Source organism: Phocoena phocoena, chromosome 16 (genome assembly GCF_963924675.1).
Source record: "Phocoena phocoena chromosome 16, mPhoPho1.1, whole genome shotgun sequence".
NCBI lineage: Eukaryota > Metazoa > Chordata > Mammalia > Artiodactyla > Phocoenidae > Phocoena > Phocoena phocoena.
The window spans coordinates 33,163,207-33,178,461 of NC_089234.1; the positions used below are offsets into that span (position 1 = coordinate 33,163,207).

Genomic DNA, 15,255 nt, shown 5'->3' on the forward strand with positions numbered 1-15,255 from the left:
CACTGCAAAGCAACTATACTCCAATAAAAAAATTTTTTTTAAGTGGGGCATAAATTTCTTTATACTGGCTACAGCAGCTTTGGGGTATCAAACTTGATAAAAACCCTAAATAGAGCCTGGCAGATGGGATGCTGGGAAACCGAGGACAGGGGCCAGTGGTCAAGCTATTTGGCTATTTTGGTGAGGCTGAAAAATTGTGGTATCTGTGGATTCAGTTAGGAATGAATTGGAATATTTTGGTCATTACCACCAGGTCAGGAAGGACATTTAAAAATATTTCAATTATAAAAAAAAAGGGGGGCGGGAATTCCCTGGTTGTCCAGTGGTTAGGACGCCACGCTTTCACTGCCAAGGACCAGGGTTTGATCCCTGGTCGGGGAACTAAGATCCCACAAGCCACGTGGTGTGGCCAAAAAAAAAATTTTTTTTTTCAAAAATTTTCAATTATTTTGGGGCAATTTTGAAAACATGACATTTGTCAGTATATATTACTGTTTACTCCTAACAGACATAAGATTGCTTCTCCCTTCTTTTTTTTTCCTTCCCCTTTGGCATGTCTCTACACTAAGAGATCATGTCACCTGGTAAGGCCACCTGGTCCTGTAAACCAACTAAGCCCAGAGTTTGGGCATCCTCCTTGAAACCCAGGGTAAATCATCCCCACACAGAAAGATTATCTTGCAGTCACAACAGAATTTTCCTTACTCTGTCACCATTCTGAACCCAGAAATGTTCACACTAGGCAGAGGCAGATTTATGACAGTAAAAGAAAAAACACTAGACAACCTAGATTTTGTTTCACTTCTCCTATGACCCTTGGGTGACTCTTTTAGTCACTGTAATTCACATGCCCCTATACTAAATAATGAAGATGCATGAACACTAGCAAAACACAATGCCAACACTAAAGAAGAAACAACTATGCAAATAAATGCTTAAAAATTTTTTTTTAGAAACTTGGGTTTGAAGGGGGAAGAAGGAAAAATGCCAACATAAAGAAACGTTAAAAGCACCGAACATTCTTGCGGGGAGGAATCTTGATGCGAAAAAAAAAAATGACACAGATGGTGGAACAGCCCAACTAGGGAGAGAAATCAGCCATGAGAAGGAAGGAAAGTATGGTCAAGGCCGAGTGGGAAAGCTACAGAGACCTGGTCCTCTGGCCCTGAGGCCTATGGGACCTACCGGAGACCTGTTGTTTGTTGTCTTCCCACCCCTGACCTTTCTCAGCCAGACCTGGCCTACTGTCCCCCCATCCCACCCTCCCCTGAGAGACCAGGGCAAAAATCTTCACTTCATCTATCAACTCACTACATTTTGCACTGCAATCAGTGGCAAAGTTCTTTCTTTATATATATTTTCCTTTTTGTCAGTAATTTTCCTTGTTTCAAAAGTCTTGACCAAGGGAACTATATTTAAGATCAAATTAAACCCAGAATGAACCATAGTCATGAACTGCCAAAGGATGTCTGAAATTTGTGTGGCCGCAGAATAAGAGGTTGGGGGATGGATTAATCTTTCTCATGTTAACTAAATATTTTCTTGTAGAGTTTAGGAGTTTCTGGTTCACTTACATTTGACTGCCAAGATTCCTCTCTCCTATGTCCTGTGCCAAACCTCACCCTTACCTGGTGCATTCTTACTTTCATAATTGTTCCCATCTCTTGGCTAATAAAACTTTCATCCAATGTTATGTAAGATTTGAATTTGTTCAATAACTTACAAATCCATTTTCAGCAACGTATGTTGGCAACCCACTAATGAGAGTCCAGTGGTCCGCAGGAGGCGTCCTTGAAGAAGATTAGAAGAAAGAAAATCATTGCTATACAGAGAAATGCACTGGATACAAAAATAAAATGGCAACTCCTGCCGCTGCCTCATGGCAATACTCACGGAATGACTCTGATCTCTTCTTTTCCGTGTAAAATGTAATCGATGATTTTATAAAACACGACTTCCTAAGAGGAAAGAAAGAGAATATGAGAAAAATCTTACTTCCCAAAGAAGACACTTTTCCTTAATGAACTTATATTTTAAAATTTAAATAACACCTTATTTCCCAACCACATTTCTCTGCATAACATAAATTACCAAACTACTCATGTCCTAATTATAAGCCTGTAATAAGACTGGAAATATCACCGGCCACTTATCTATATGAATAAGCCTATTGAACTAATTTTAGAAAGTTGAATTCAACCTAACAGCTTCTAGGGGAATCTTGGGTTTTCTTTCCGTTTCTTTCTATTGTCCAGAAATAACCGACTAATCAGTCCAGTGGAACGAGTCATGGAATTTCTCAGCCACAGTCAATGTTTTCCCTTCCCAGCTGTACAGGGGCCAGTGGTCAAGCTTCCAGCACTTGCTTATCTGAACAGGGGGCCTCAGAAGCAGGATTCAGTGGATACACTGTCAAAGCTGGAAGCAACTTGAAAACTAGTCTTGCTACTTCTTTGGGCAGATGAAGAACCTGAACATTCCATCCCATGCCTGCCCTTTCCTGTGTGCTGGGGATACCGTGGTAGAACAAGCTTCCTATGAAGCTTGCAGTCAAGGGGGAAAGTAAATCTAACCCAACCCTTCCCTGGAGATCCCAGTCCAGGGTGTCAGAAGAAGGTCCTGGGCTCAGTGTGTTTAAAAAACTGTGCAGAAGGCTCTGACGCATCCCTCCCTATTGAGAAGCACTGATCCACCAAGACTTGGCTTCACAGAAAACGAAACTGAGAAGTTAAACAATGAGTGAAGGCGAGAGCCACCCAGCTGGTTTGGGGCAGAGCTGGGACTTGAACCTCAACCTCCTTGTCTGGTGCTCTTTCTACTACTCCAAGGCCCCCCCAGGAAGTGACAGGACTAGAACCTTCTAGTCCTTCTCGAGCCAGCGCTCTTTCCTTTACGCACGGCCTCCTCTAGTTTTAGCACCTGGTACAGATATCATCAACAAAGATGTCTGCACTCACTCTGCCATCTGGTGTCTTTGGACCTTTGTAAGGCTCGACTTCTCCAAGCTTGACAGGCCACTCATCATAGAATTCCTGGAGGCAATTATATTTAAACATTATTAAGCAAACTGTTCCGTGACCTACCATATCTTATACGAAGGTCATTGGTTTGCATGTTTTATGTTAACTTATAATCCTGGAATTTTAAAGCTCTTTTTCAGCAATACCACTTATGAACTTGTGACTGTGAACAAGTCAACCTTTTTAATCTGTAAAATGGGGACAATAATAAAATTTATACTATAGGGTCATTGTGTGGATTAAATGAATAATACAGAGCACCTACCCTGACACATAGCTAAAAGTACTTAATAGATAGCAGCTCTTTTACAGACAATTAAACTAAATCCAGATAGGTTAAGAGGCTTGTCCAAAGTCATGCAGAATGGACAACAGTGTTGCTTGCCTTACCCAACATTCAATTCCCCCTCTTCCTTGCTAACAAAACCTGATTTTATTTAGTTATCAGGTGGTGATTTGTTCAGGGAAGATGGGCCCTGCACAGCTCACGAGTGGTCTATGTAAGGTGCCTGGAATTAGTTTGAGGGCAGGTATGTGGCCTGGATATGGACAGTGAAGGAGAAGTCTTCCAAGGGCCTTCTGAAGAAAGCTTTTCTTTAGACGAAGGGTGATGAAGATGACATTTGTAGGAAATGTCTCCCAATTTTGTCATGTCTATGAACCAGGTCTTGAGCTGCAACAGCCATCTTACCACCACAAGAAGAGACCTCACCAACAATGCTGAAGGGAGCAGAGACTTTACCAGGAAAAAATGAAAAGCACCTGGGACTCTGATGCCTGTACTGAGCTCTGAATTAATCAGCCATAGAACTGCCCTACTTTGGGACTTCTTGTTAAATGAGATAATAACTGTCATGTTACTAAAGATGCTTTTAGTTGGGTCTGATGTTACTTGCAGCCAAAAGCATCCTAACTAATACAGTCAGCTAGAAACTTCCAGAGCCAGGATCAGAACTCAGCCCTCCTGACACTTGGTCCCATGTTTATCCACTTAGAACAATTATTGTGAAAAGATAATTTCCAATCACATGGAGAGTAATAAATATAAAGATATGGTATTCATTGGTTATGTTGAACTAGAAGAGCTCCAACAGAAGTAACGAAGCAAGATGAGAAATGAGCATTATATTGTGTGTGAGTAATATTAAATATTTTTTAATTTCTACTTTAAAATAATTTTAACTTTTCAGAATATAAATCCTCAAACTGGTAATAAAAATACACTTTATTTTTATGCCCTAATATGTGCTGGCCACTATATAGATATAGATTTAGACATTTAGCTATAGCTAGATAGATACGGATATATAATTTCCAAATAATCTCAAACCCTCACAACTGATGAGAGAAGTCCTCATTTTACAGATGCATAAACCAAGAATCAAGGAGGTTAAAAGAACTTGCTGAAAAGAAGCACAAAGTCAAAGAACTGACACTACCCGACTTCGAGACTTACTATATAGCTACCATAATCAAGAAAGTGTGACACTGGTGGTAGAATAGACACATAAATCAATGGAACAGAATAGAGAGCCCAGAAATAGACCCACACAAATATAATCAATTGATCTTTGGCAAAGCAGCAAAGGCAATGGAGAAAGAATAGTCTTTTCAACAATTGTACTGGAGCAATTGGACAGCCACATGCAAAAAAAAAAAAAAAAAAAGAATCTAGATATAGATCTTATGACTTTCACGAAAAACAACTCACAATGGATCATAGACCTAAATGTAAAATGCAAAATTATATAACTTCTAGAAGATGACATAGGAGAAAATCTAGGTGAACTTGGGTTTGGTGGGATTTTTTAGATACAACACCAAATAATGGAAAAATTAGACTTCATTAAAATTAAAGGCTTCTGCTCTGAAAAAGATACTGTTAAGAGAAAGAAAATATAATACTCTGGGAGAGAATATTTGCAAAATACATATCCAATACAGGATTTGTATTTAAAATACTTAAAAATGAATGATAAGAAAATAACCCAATTAAAAAGTGAGCAAAAGATCTGAACAGTCATCTCCCCAAAGAAGACATACAGATGGGAAATAAGCATTTGAAAAGATGCCCACATCACATGTCGTCAGGAAATGCAAATTAAAACAATGAGATACCACTACATACCTATCAGAATGGCCAAAATCTGGAACACTGACAAAACCAAATGCTGGCGAGGATGTGGAGCAACAGGAACTCTCAATTATTGCCAGTGGGCATGCAAAATGGTACAGTCACTTTGGAAGACTGTCTGGCTGTTTCTTACAAAGCTAAACATAGTCTTATCATGTGATCCAGCAATAGCCCTTCTTGGTATTTACCCAAAGGAGTTAAAAACTTACGTCCACACAAGAATCTACACACATTAACAGCAGCTTTATCCATAACTGCCAAAATTTGGAAGCAACCAAGATGTCTTGCAGTAGCTGAATGATTAAGCAAACTATGGTGTATCCAGACAAGGGAATATTATTCAGCATTAAAAAGAAATGAGCTATTAAGCCATGGAAAGACATGGAGGAAACACAAATGCATGTTGCTAAGGGAGATAATTTAATCTGAAAAACCTACATGCTCTATGATTCCAACTATATGGCGTTACAGAGAAGGCAAAACTACAGAGGGAGTACAAACATCAGTAGTTGCCAGGCGGCTGGGGTGGGAGAGGAAGGGCTCAATAGGCAGAGCACAGAGGGTTTTTTGTGGGGGAAGCTATGCTCTATGATACTGTAATGGCACATATATGACACTATGTATTTGTCAAAATGCATAGAACAGTATAACACAGAGAGCTGAATGTAAACTGTGGACTTTAGTTAATAATGACATATCAATATTGATTCAACAACTGCAACAAATGTACCGCATCAAGGCAAGATGTTAGTAACGGGGAAAGGGTGGGGGTAGGGAAGGAAGAGGTCACGTATGGGAACTCTCTGATCTTGCTGCTCATTTTTTCTGTAAATCTAACATTACCCTAAAAGAATAAAGTCTATTAATTAAAAAAAAAAAGACTTGTTGAAGACATATAGCCAGGAAGTGGAAAAGCCAAGCTTAGATCTTTTTTTGCTCCAAAAACGTACATGTTTACCTCTATACCATATTTTCTTGGCACTGGTTCTTATGATCTACCGTGACTAGTAGTTTACGTAGCGTATCCATTTTTTTTTTAATGGATTGCATTTCATGTGATGTGCATTTTATAGGTGATGTTAGGTGAGACCAAATGTACGGAACAGTGACCTTCTCCTTGGTCATGTCCAGCAGTCCAATGGAGTATCGTTCACAGTTCAGGTATGTTCTAACAGTGTAGAGAGCTTTGTGAAACTGTCGCTCGACATCTGTGAGCTCTTCAAATACTTTGTTGGCTGACCACATGAGGATCTGAAAGTAGGTATTAAACAGAAAACAATTAGAACAAAATACAGTACGAAGAGGAGCATTAGTCAGAAGAAAGCAGGAGGTGCATCAGATAAAATGAATTGCATTGCAAACAACGCAGTTCCATTTTGGCACATGTACATGTCCAACAAATTACTCAGATTTTCTGAGCGGGATGATGAGTAGACCTTTTGCAAGGATGTGGGTTTATGAAAGGGGAGAAGCCATAATTGGTCCCCATGTCCAAATGTTTTGGCTCAAAGGGCAAGTGATCTAACAATAAATGCAGAGACAGTTCCTGGGCAGAGGGTCCAGTATTGGTGGCCCACTGGCTCCTGCCGGTCCCTATGGAGAGAAAGCCACATGCCTCCTTCCATGCATCCTAAGCTAGTCAAAGGTCTCCTTACCCGGACAGTGAGCCCAGGACGGGACCTTGGAAGTCCTCCATCCCAACCACCCTCCCACCATTGTACTCATGAAGAAACAGAGGTCCACAGAGCGGTCCAACTCAGGTATCCTGGCTACCAATGTTGTCCTTTATCCCTCTGGCTCAAGGAGGCAACAGAGGAGTGATGTGCTTCTCAAATTAATACCTTTACTATGTATTGGGTCGGCCAAAAAGTTCGTTCGGGCTTTTCCATAAGATTTTACAGAAAAACCCAAACGAACTTTTTGGCCAACCCAATACCAGGAATACATAGTTCTGCTAAAAGCTTTATGTGAACTAATTCATTCAATGACCATTTAATAGTCACAACAACCATGTGGGGTAAGTACTACAATTATCATTGCTATCTCGTAGAGGAAGAAACCACAGCTACCCAGGATACGGACTGAAGAAAGCAAGCCAGCTGTACCTACAGATAGAGGGACAGGAAGATGGGGTGGGGGGAGGGGACATAAGAGGACACTGAGGATACAAGTTTGGGGATCTTATCCATGTGGTGTGGATAGGAAGGGTCTGGGCTTGTTGCCTCTGGGTTGCTTTGTCAGACAGGTCAGCATGGAGTGGTTAATGTCACCTTCTCTTTACCTGACTTCTTCGGGATTCAATACTGTACAAGTAGTTGGTATGATGAAGCTTTAGGATGACAGAAACAAAGCTGAGGTATTTGGAAAAGACCTACAGATGGCAGAGAAAAACAAATTAGGTGTGACATCTTTCTTTCAGTTATACAACAAATAAATTTCCTGAGCCTCCTATGGGATGCCCAGGGTTAGCGTTACCTCTTCATCCCGTTTGGAAAATTCAGATGCATCTACTTTGTTAACTGCCATAACCACAGCAAGAACCTCCTTGCCCGTCACGATGGGGGCTGCCAGCAGGTTCCTGGTGACATACCCGGTTTGTCTGTCCATGAAGTCAGAAAAATGGCTGTTCTGCAAGATACATTCACACATTTGCCAAAGCAGCATAGGACCATGAGTGCAGATGTAGGAATGGCAACAGATCGTCCTCTCTAGTCCAAGTCCTACCAACAGATAACCAGGGCCGCTGCACAGTGGTCCCGACCAAACAGTCCCCACCCACCTCCCACCCTCAATTAGAGAGAATGAATGAAGCACAGAATGAAACTGCCCGTTTCCGAATGAGCATTTCCCGCCTGAACTATGGTCTATCCCGGTTAGGCTGAGGTTGGGCCAGGAGAAAAGAGGTGATGTTGTGGCCAAATGGAAAGTGAGGTTCTAAGAGGGAGGCGGGGCGGGGGGGAAGATGCAGGATTACAACAGGCAGAAAGTGTGTGTCAGAAAGAGAGCACAGCGGGGATTCCGTAGAGCTCTTCTTTTAATCACAGCAGCAAAATGTGCACTTGAAACTGCCCAACCCATCATAACACAAAGGAAAACTTATTAATCCCCCAAACTCCTCCTCCTTGAGGAAATCCACGTTCCTGCTTAGTACATCTCCTTCTATGCCTTTCTCTCTGCTCAGACAAAGGGTTTACTCTTCTTTTTTTTTTTTTTTTTTTTTTTTTTTTATGCGTTACGCGGGCCTCTCACCGCTGCGGCCTCTCTCGTTGCGGAGGACAGGCTCCGGACGCGCAGGCCCAGCGGCCATGGCTCACGGGCCCAGCCGCTCCGCGGCACGCGGGATCCCCCCAGACCGGGGCACGAACCCGCGCCCCCCGCATCGGCAGGCGGACCCCCAACCACTGCGCCACCAGGGAAGCCCTACTCTTCTTTTTTTAAATAAAATTTCCTTTTCTAATTTTATACAATCCTTTCGTCACTTAACACTACCTTACGAACTTCCGATGTGTACGATGTGAACCCATCTTCTGGATTCTTGCAGACTGCTCCACAGTGTGGGGGCCCTGGATCTGCTCAGCCAGCCTCTACTGATTCAGTCTGTTGATAGTTTTCCCCACTGCAAACAATACTGCACTAATCACTCTTGCTTTTATTTTTATGTGATGGACTCCCCAAAGTGGAAATTCCTTTTGCTGGATCAACAGGTATATGCAGTTTTTACTTAACGCTAAGGGCTTTTACAGATGGTTGAAATTCTTACCTCTCCTGGTCATTTATGAGAGGACCACCCTCTTGCCAGCACCAGATACTTTTCAGTTTCTCAAAGTTCTACCAAGTCAATGTCTCTCATTCATATTTTTTATTTCTTTCCTTGGGGAAAATGAAGTGTATCATCCCAGATACAAACTTCAAGGAGTAGAAGCAAGAGCTGACTCTAATACAAGAACCACGGAAAGGGCAGAGTGATGAGTTTGGAGAGGCACACAAATGGAAGGGCTCGGGAAGAAGGTCAAGGACAGCAGTTATCTTATTAGCTGTAATTGAGAGGAATACCCACTCTAGTTGGGTGTAGACTCAGCCTGCTGTGGGTCCTGACTGTCTCCTCTTTGAGTCTTCTTCAATTAGAACTGAACTTTCCACCTGACTTTGAGCCTCAGTGGCCAAAATTAACGTGGTGTTCCTTTCACAAGTTGTATTATGTTCATTTCTGCATGTTGATGGTGCTTCTAAGAGCAGCACAAATCGTGGAGGCTGGACTCTGTTCAATTTCCCAAAGTAAAAATGTGAGAGTCCACTGGTGTGTGGCTTCCAGGCCAGAGTTTCCACCAGAGAACAAGTGCTGCTTCGTCGACAGAATCACAGCTCTGCTCAGAGCAGGAGACCCGGGCTGTGCCTCAGAATCACCTGCAGACTGATGCAGATTTGCAGACCTCACAGCAGACCTACCAAATCCTAACTGCCTACAGTGGAATCTGTCTTCACCAGGAATCTGAACTTCTGGTGGATGAATCAGTTCTGTGGAGGATCCTTAGAGATGTGAGATGCTAAGGGATTCAGATGCAGCCCTTGACCCCAGATGTCTTCTATACCTTCCCAAAGTGAAACCACAGAAACCAACTGCTTATGTAGGAGGCAGCATTGCATAAGGGGTGAAGAAGGTTCTGCAGTCAGACCTCCTTGGCTGAAACCAGGCCCAGATTTACTAGCTGTGAGACCCTGGACGAGCTACTTAACCTCTGCATCCTCATTTTTTAGTCTGAACATGGGAACAATGAGATCATCTACTGTCTAGAGTCCCTGATGTGAAGAGAATAACATAGTGTGGGCAGAGCACTTAGAAAAGAGTCTGACACATATCAATAGTAGGTGCCCAATTAATACTAGGAAGAGAGACCTGGGACTTTGGGGGCCTCCCTGGGTGAGAAGTCATTCTGATTTTGCGTTACTATTCTGCTTCTACTTCTAGCTTTTCTAACCCATTCCAACCACTGAAGAAATTAGATGCTCTTAGCTGATATAGGCCTCCTATGCCCAGGAGCACGCTCGCTCCTGAGGGCTGAGTCTCTGCCCCACGCCAACAGAAGCCCCATTTTTTTTGCTAACTGCTTTATCTGTGACTTCTCTCTACCTCCTGCAGAACCTTCACTCGGTCCAGAACAGCTCCAGACTTTGGGAGGTTCTTTCTCTTAATCCACTGCTATAGCCCAGGCTGGCTCACTGTCCATCTTCCCTCTACCTCCTGCAGAACCTTCACTCAGTCCAGAATAGCTCCAGACTTTGGGAGGTTCTTTCTCTTAATCCACTGCTATAGCCCAGGCTGGCTCACTGTCCATCTTCCTCCTAACCCGTTATCCATTACAGAACGAGATCACTTTCACTTACTCCGCGATGCTGGGCACTAAAGGAATAACCAAAACGCCCCAAACATGCAGCATTTCTTGGCAGACGCTCTTCACTCTACAGCTTCAAAACTGGATGCTAGTTTATTCTAGATTCTAAACACAAGGAAATGTTCTTACATTCAATTGGCTGTTTTGAGAAAATGACTTAGAAGTTTCAAAATTTAATGCTTGCTTATCATGGCATCTGAAAATCCTGGATAAAACCATCTGTCAAATTATAGGGTATTTGTGCCCCGGTCCGGGAAGATCCCGCATGCCGCGGAGCAGCTGGGCCCATGAGCCATGGCCGCTGAGCCTGCGTGTCCGGAGCCTGTGCTCCGCAACGGGAGAGGCCACAACAGTGAGAGGCCCGCGTACCGCAAAAAAAAAAAAAAAAAAAAAAAAAAAAATTACAGGGTAGGGTGAGGCAAGGTTTTCCAGCTTTGTATTTTCACTGGTTCAAGCAATCCTTGGTGAAGTGGCTTTGAGTAAATCCTTTATCTTTCGGACCAACAAACTCCCCTTGGTGGTCATTCTTCAAAGAAGCCAATGAAGGCAACTGGGAACATGGTTTAGAGCAGCAGGCCACCTGGATCCCTCAGCCAATCTTAGCATTGCTAAATTCTGATTAAACATCTCAAGATCCAGAGTCAGAAAGAGAGAAGGGCAGAAAGGGAGCTATAAGCACCCTGTTAATTATTGAAAACTTAGGATTCTCGCATGGCTTTCTTTTAAACCACAGTCAGGAGAACCACCCATAGAGTTAATCACCAGCTTTCCCAATACAATAAGAAATGATTAACTTGTGGAGGATATGTCTCAGTTTCCTGTTATTAAGTTTCCCTGCCTTTAACCTGTTTTAAAAACAGGCCATAATCATTGACCCAGTTTTGGCCACCTACACCCAGCCCCCAACTTCTCTTGGCATTAATATAATATTACCATAGCTTTCATTTATTGAGCACCTACTAGGAGTCAGGCACTTTATGTACATTTCATCTGTACATTTGGTTACTCTGTTTCTCAGGTGCAGAAACACAATCCATCACGCAGTTACCTTGTCTCAGATCTGGATATATGCCCAGGTCACCTGATTTCAAAGCTCTCACCCGACACCATGTGGCTTCTCTGTTGCCAAAGCTGGAAGTATCCAGTTCTGCCTCTGGTCTATGTGTGAGAAGTCCTTCCCTCCCTGTGCCCACACTGCCAACCAGGGAAGAGTCCTGTGTGGTCAGGGCTATGGCAAAAAAAGGAGGCCTTGGAAGACCTGGTTTAGGAGCCCAGACCCAGCACCTCCTGCCTAACTGACCTTGAGAGGATTCTCACATATACAGGATGGAAATAAAAATACGGTCCTTGCCCTCTGCACAGGGTCTTGGCCAGAATCAAGTGAGATAAAGAACAAGAGAAATCTTCACCAAGTGTCAAGTGCAATGAAAAGGTGAAGCGTTAATAGAAATGTCACTTAAAACATTTCCAACTCCTTTCTCTTTGCAGATTTTACCACAACTTAAGTGCAGTGAAACTGCAGGGCTGCGGGGTGGGATGAGGGTGGGAACAGAGCGAGGAGGCCTCATCCTCTCCAGACACTCTCAGTTACTGACCAGACCCTGGACTCCAGGAGAGATGCAGCCCCCCATGACCTCAACTTCCTGTCTGCCCAAGGGAATAAACTAAAGGCTCCAGGAGCCCTTTCCATCTAATCATCCACAGTTGATTTGAAATTTACTTCCTCCTCTTAAATCTGTTCATCCAATAGACCAGCGGTTTTCAACATTGGCTGCATATTAGAATCACCTGGGGAGCTTTTAAACCGTACTCCTGGCTGTGTCCCAGCCTCTGAGAGGCTGGTGTAACTGGTCTATTGAGAGTCTCACACATCCGTATTTTTAAAAGAGCTCCCAGTTTGATTTTAATGTGCGTCCAGAGTTGAAAAGCACCATTCTCCGAGGGGAAAAAAAATGCTTAGAAGCAGTAGAAACGGAGAGCAAATGAAGTCTTTGTCCCTCCTCTGAGTTCAGGAGGGTGGGATGGCGTCTGACTTCACACATACTCAGAAAAAGGGAGAACAGAGCGAAGTGACCCCGCCTCCCCCCCATTTACTGCCCTGTGCATATGGGGTGCCCATCATGGACAGCAACACACCCAGGCCACCTGATCGCTTAAGCTGCTCCTTTCTATCATCCTGTCCTCAACAGAACTGGGCTCATTCATAAAGGAGTAGAGCAGAAGTCATTTTATCCATCTCTTCTTTAAAAAAAAAAAAACATTTTTCTGCAAAAAAAATCTTGCGTGGTCACTTTCTTAAGTTTGCTGTCCTAGTCATTTTGGAGATGGTCTCAGTCGGAGACTGGCAAGAAGCATATTCCTGTGAGAAAACCTCAGGGTGTACAGGCATAGCCTCCTTGCTGGGGATCCAAGAACTTTGCCTTAAGGGCCTTTAGTCAGCGGAAGCGGCTGCAGTGGGCCCAGAATCCTACTTAAACCAGCTGAAACGTACTGCAGGGAGGGATGGTAACGAGAGAGGACTCTCCGGTGCCCAACGGCAACCCTTGCCCCTCTGGGCTGTCCTGTGGCTGTTTGCTGAGCGTTGCTAATGTTTGACAACTTCTGCACCTTCTGGATCCGCAGGGCCCCCCTCCTGTAATCAGCATCAAGAGGCATGTAGGGGATTAGCCTCCTGCCTCCAGCTGCCCCTCCTCCACAAGCTGGCAATAAACCTCTACACAGTAAGCATTTCAGGGCCAGCTCCCAATCGATTCTGTTCCATCATCGTCCAACTCTCCCCTTTGTTAATAGCAAAACAAAATGGTGGGACGTGTGTGTAGGAAAAGGGCAGGCAGGAGAAACTCCAGGCTGGGACCTACGGCTATTGCTGAGGAGGGGGATTATGGGTGATTTGCATTTCCTTCTTTTTGTTTATTTGTATTTTCTAATTTTTCTAAGAGGAACAAACATTACATTGGTTAGGAGAAAGTTAATTTTTCTGCTTTTAAAAGAGCATAATAATTTATGCAATATACAATTAGTCTTCAGGAGGGTCCAAATGTCCCATTTACAAGATTGGAAATTCTTGATAGATCTGAGTTATGAGGGGTTGAGATGGCCAAATGTACTTAATCATCACCTAAATTCACATTTTTAAGGATCCAGATGGCAACATCTGAACTTTCGGAGGGTATCCTTTTTCTTTTTGCACCTTTGATCTATAGGTGAGAGGATCATTCAGGAGCCAATTCACCCCCAAACAGCTGAGTGTCTTCAAAGGATCGTGGGTGAGAAGCGGTTCAGGGGTCTTGGCATCTGGTATTGGCTGATCATCTCACCAGTGAGCGGCCTGCTTTGCCCTGTTGGTCAGGACAGTGCCCAGAGCACAGAGGAGGTGCAAGGGAGCAGGTGTGGACTGTACCAGGCCCAGGTAAGGCTGCCCAATAAAACACCCAGCATTCCATGGGGCACACATTATCCCCTGTTGATCTCAAATTCAGATAGAACTGGAAATCTTGTAATTTTTTTTTTTTTTTTTTTTGCGGTACGCGGGCCTCTCCCTGTTGTGACCTCTCCCGTTGCGAAGCACAGGCTCCAGACGCACAGGCTCAGCAGCCATGGCTCACGGACCCAGCCGCTCTGTTGCACGCGGGATCTTCCCGAACCAGGGCACGAACCCGTGTCCCCTAGCATTGGCAGGCGGACTCTCAACCAACTGCACCACCAGGGAAGCCCTGAATCTTGTAATTTTATTTGCTAAATCTGGCAACTCTCGGCCCAGGTGCTCCTCTTCCCCACCACCCACTCCCCAGCCAAGCCAATGTCACGAGGATGGCCCCTGGACCCCCGCTCTCTTTCCCAGTGTTCCTCCCCGACGCCACCAAGACCTCCTCTCCGCTCCACTGTCACCATCAGGCCACTTACCTTTTTCACATCTGGGACATTGAAGGTTTTCTTCGTGTGAGCAACCCAACCCACTATCCCGACGTCCAGTGGAAAAACAACTTCTCTGTCGGGGACCACCAGGTTGTCCTCGAACTTGGAGGTGGAGGTGACATCGAGCAGCTTGGAGGCCACCTCGGGCGAGCCGTTGCGCGCCCGGCACAGGAACATGCTGCAGCGGTCCGCCCGCAGCAGCTGCGCCAGCCTCTGCAGGGCCTTGTGCGCCGCCAGCTCCATGCTGCCGGCCTCCTCCCGCAGGGCCTCCAGCAGCTCCAGGCACAGGGCCGCCTCCTCCACCAGCGTCAGGCCCAAGAAGGACGCGCGGGCCGGCGCCTGCGCACCACCGGGCTCCGAGATTTCTCCTGCCGCCTCCCCCCGCAGTTTCCGGTCGAAATACGCCTTGGCAAACTGAGGGTTGTCCTCCAGGTATTTCTCCACCGTCTCTTGGCTGATCTCACCCATGGCGTGGCTTGCTTTGCTGCTCTTGTCCAGAATGGAAGACCCTCAGAGCACCACCAGAGGCAGAGTGCCAACAAAGAGGTACCTCCTGGTCAAAGATACCGAGAAAGCCCTAAGGGGCACCTCACAGGACCCCCAAAGGCTGAGCAGAAAGGTTGTTTAGCAGAGCTTTCAAACGACTTTTAACTCTTGGGATATGACAGAAGGTCCTGGCTTAGAGTGGGATTCAGGAAGCATGGGATTAAAGAGTTCTTCAGGACACGAAATCCCTAAGCATTATTAGCTCATAAGTCCTCAGAGAATCCGCAGAGCGTCTTAGATCAGCCAGCCA

The 15,255-nt window shown here is 44.6% G+C and overlaps 1 protein-coding gene across 1 annotated transcript in view; it reads right to left on the reverse strand.

Annotated features, from left to right (window-relative positions):
• The window catches only part of PDE6C (phosphodiesterase 6C), a 59,751-nt gene extending 44,824 nt beyond the window's left edge, over positions 1–14,927 (reverse strand). The window contains exons 1-7 of the mRNA XM_065893778.1: positions 14,448–14,927; positions 7,630–7,782; positions 7,436–7,525; positions 6,265–6,405; positions 2,958–3,032; positions 1,894–1,958; positions 1,724–1,790 (exon numbers count right to left, since the gene is read on the reverse strand). Coding sequence (XP_065749850.1) covers positions 1,724–1,790; positions 1,894–1,958; positions 2,958–3,032; positions 6,265–6,405; positions 7,436–7,525; positions 7,630–7,782; positions 14,448–14,927 — 1,071 coding nt within the window. The remainder of the gene's footprint in view (positions 1–1,723; positions 1,791–1,893; positions 1,959–2,957; positions 3,033–6,264; positions 6,406–7,435; positions 7,526–7,629; positions 7,783–14,447) is intronic.
• Positions 14,928–15,255: the final 328 nt, after the last annotated feature.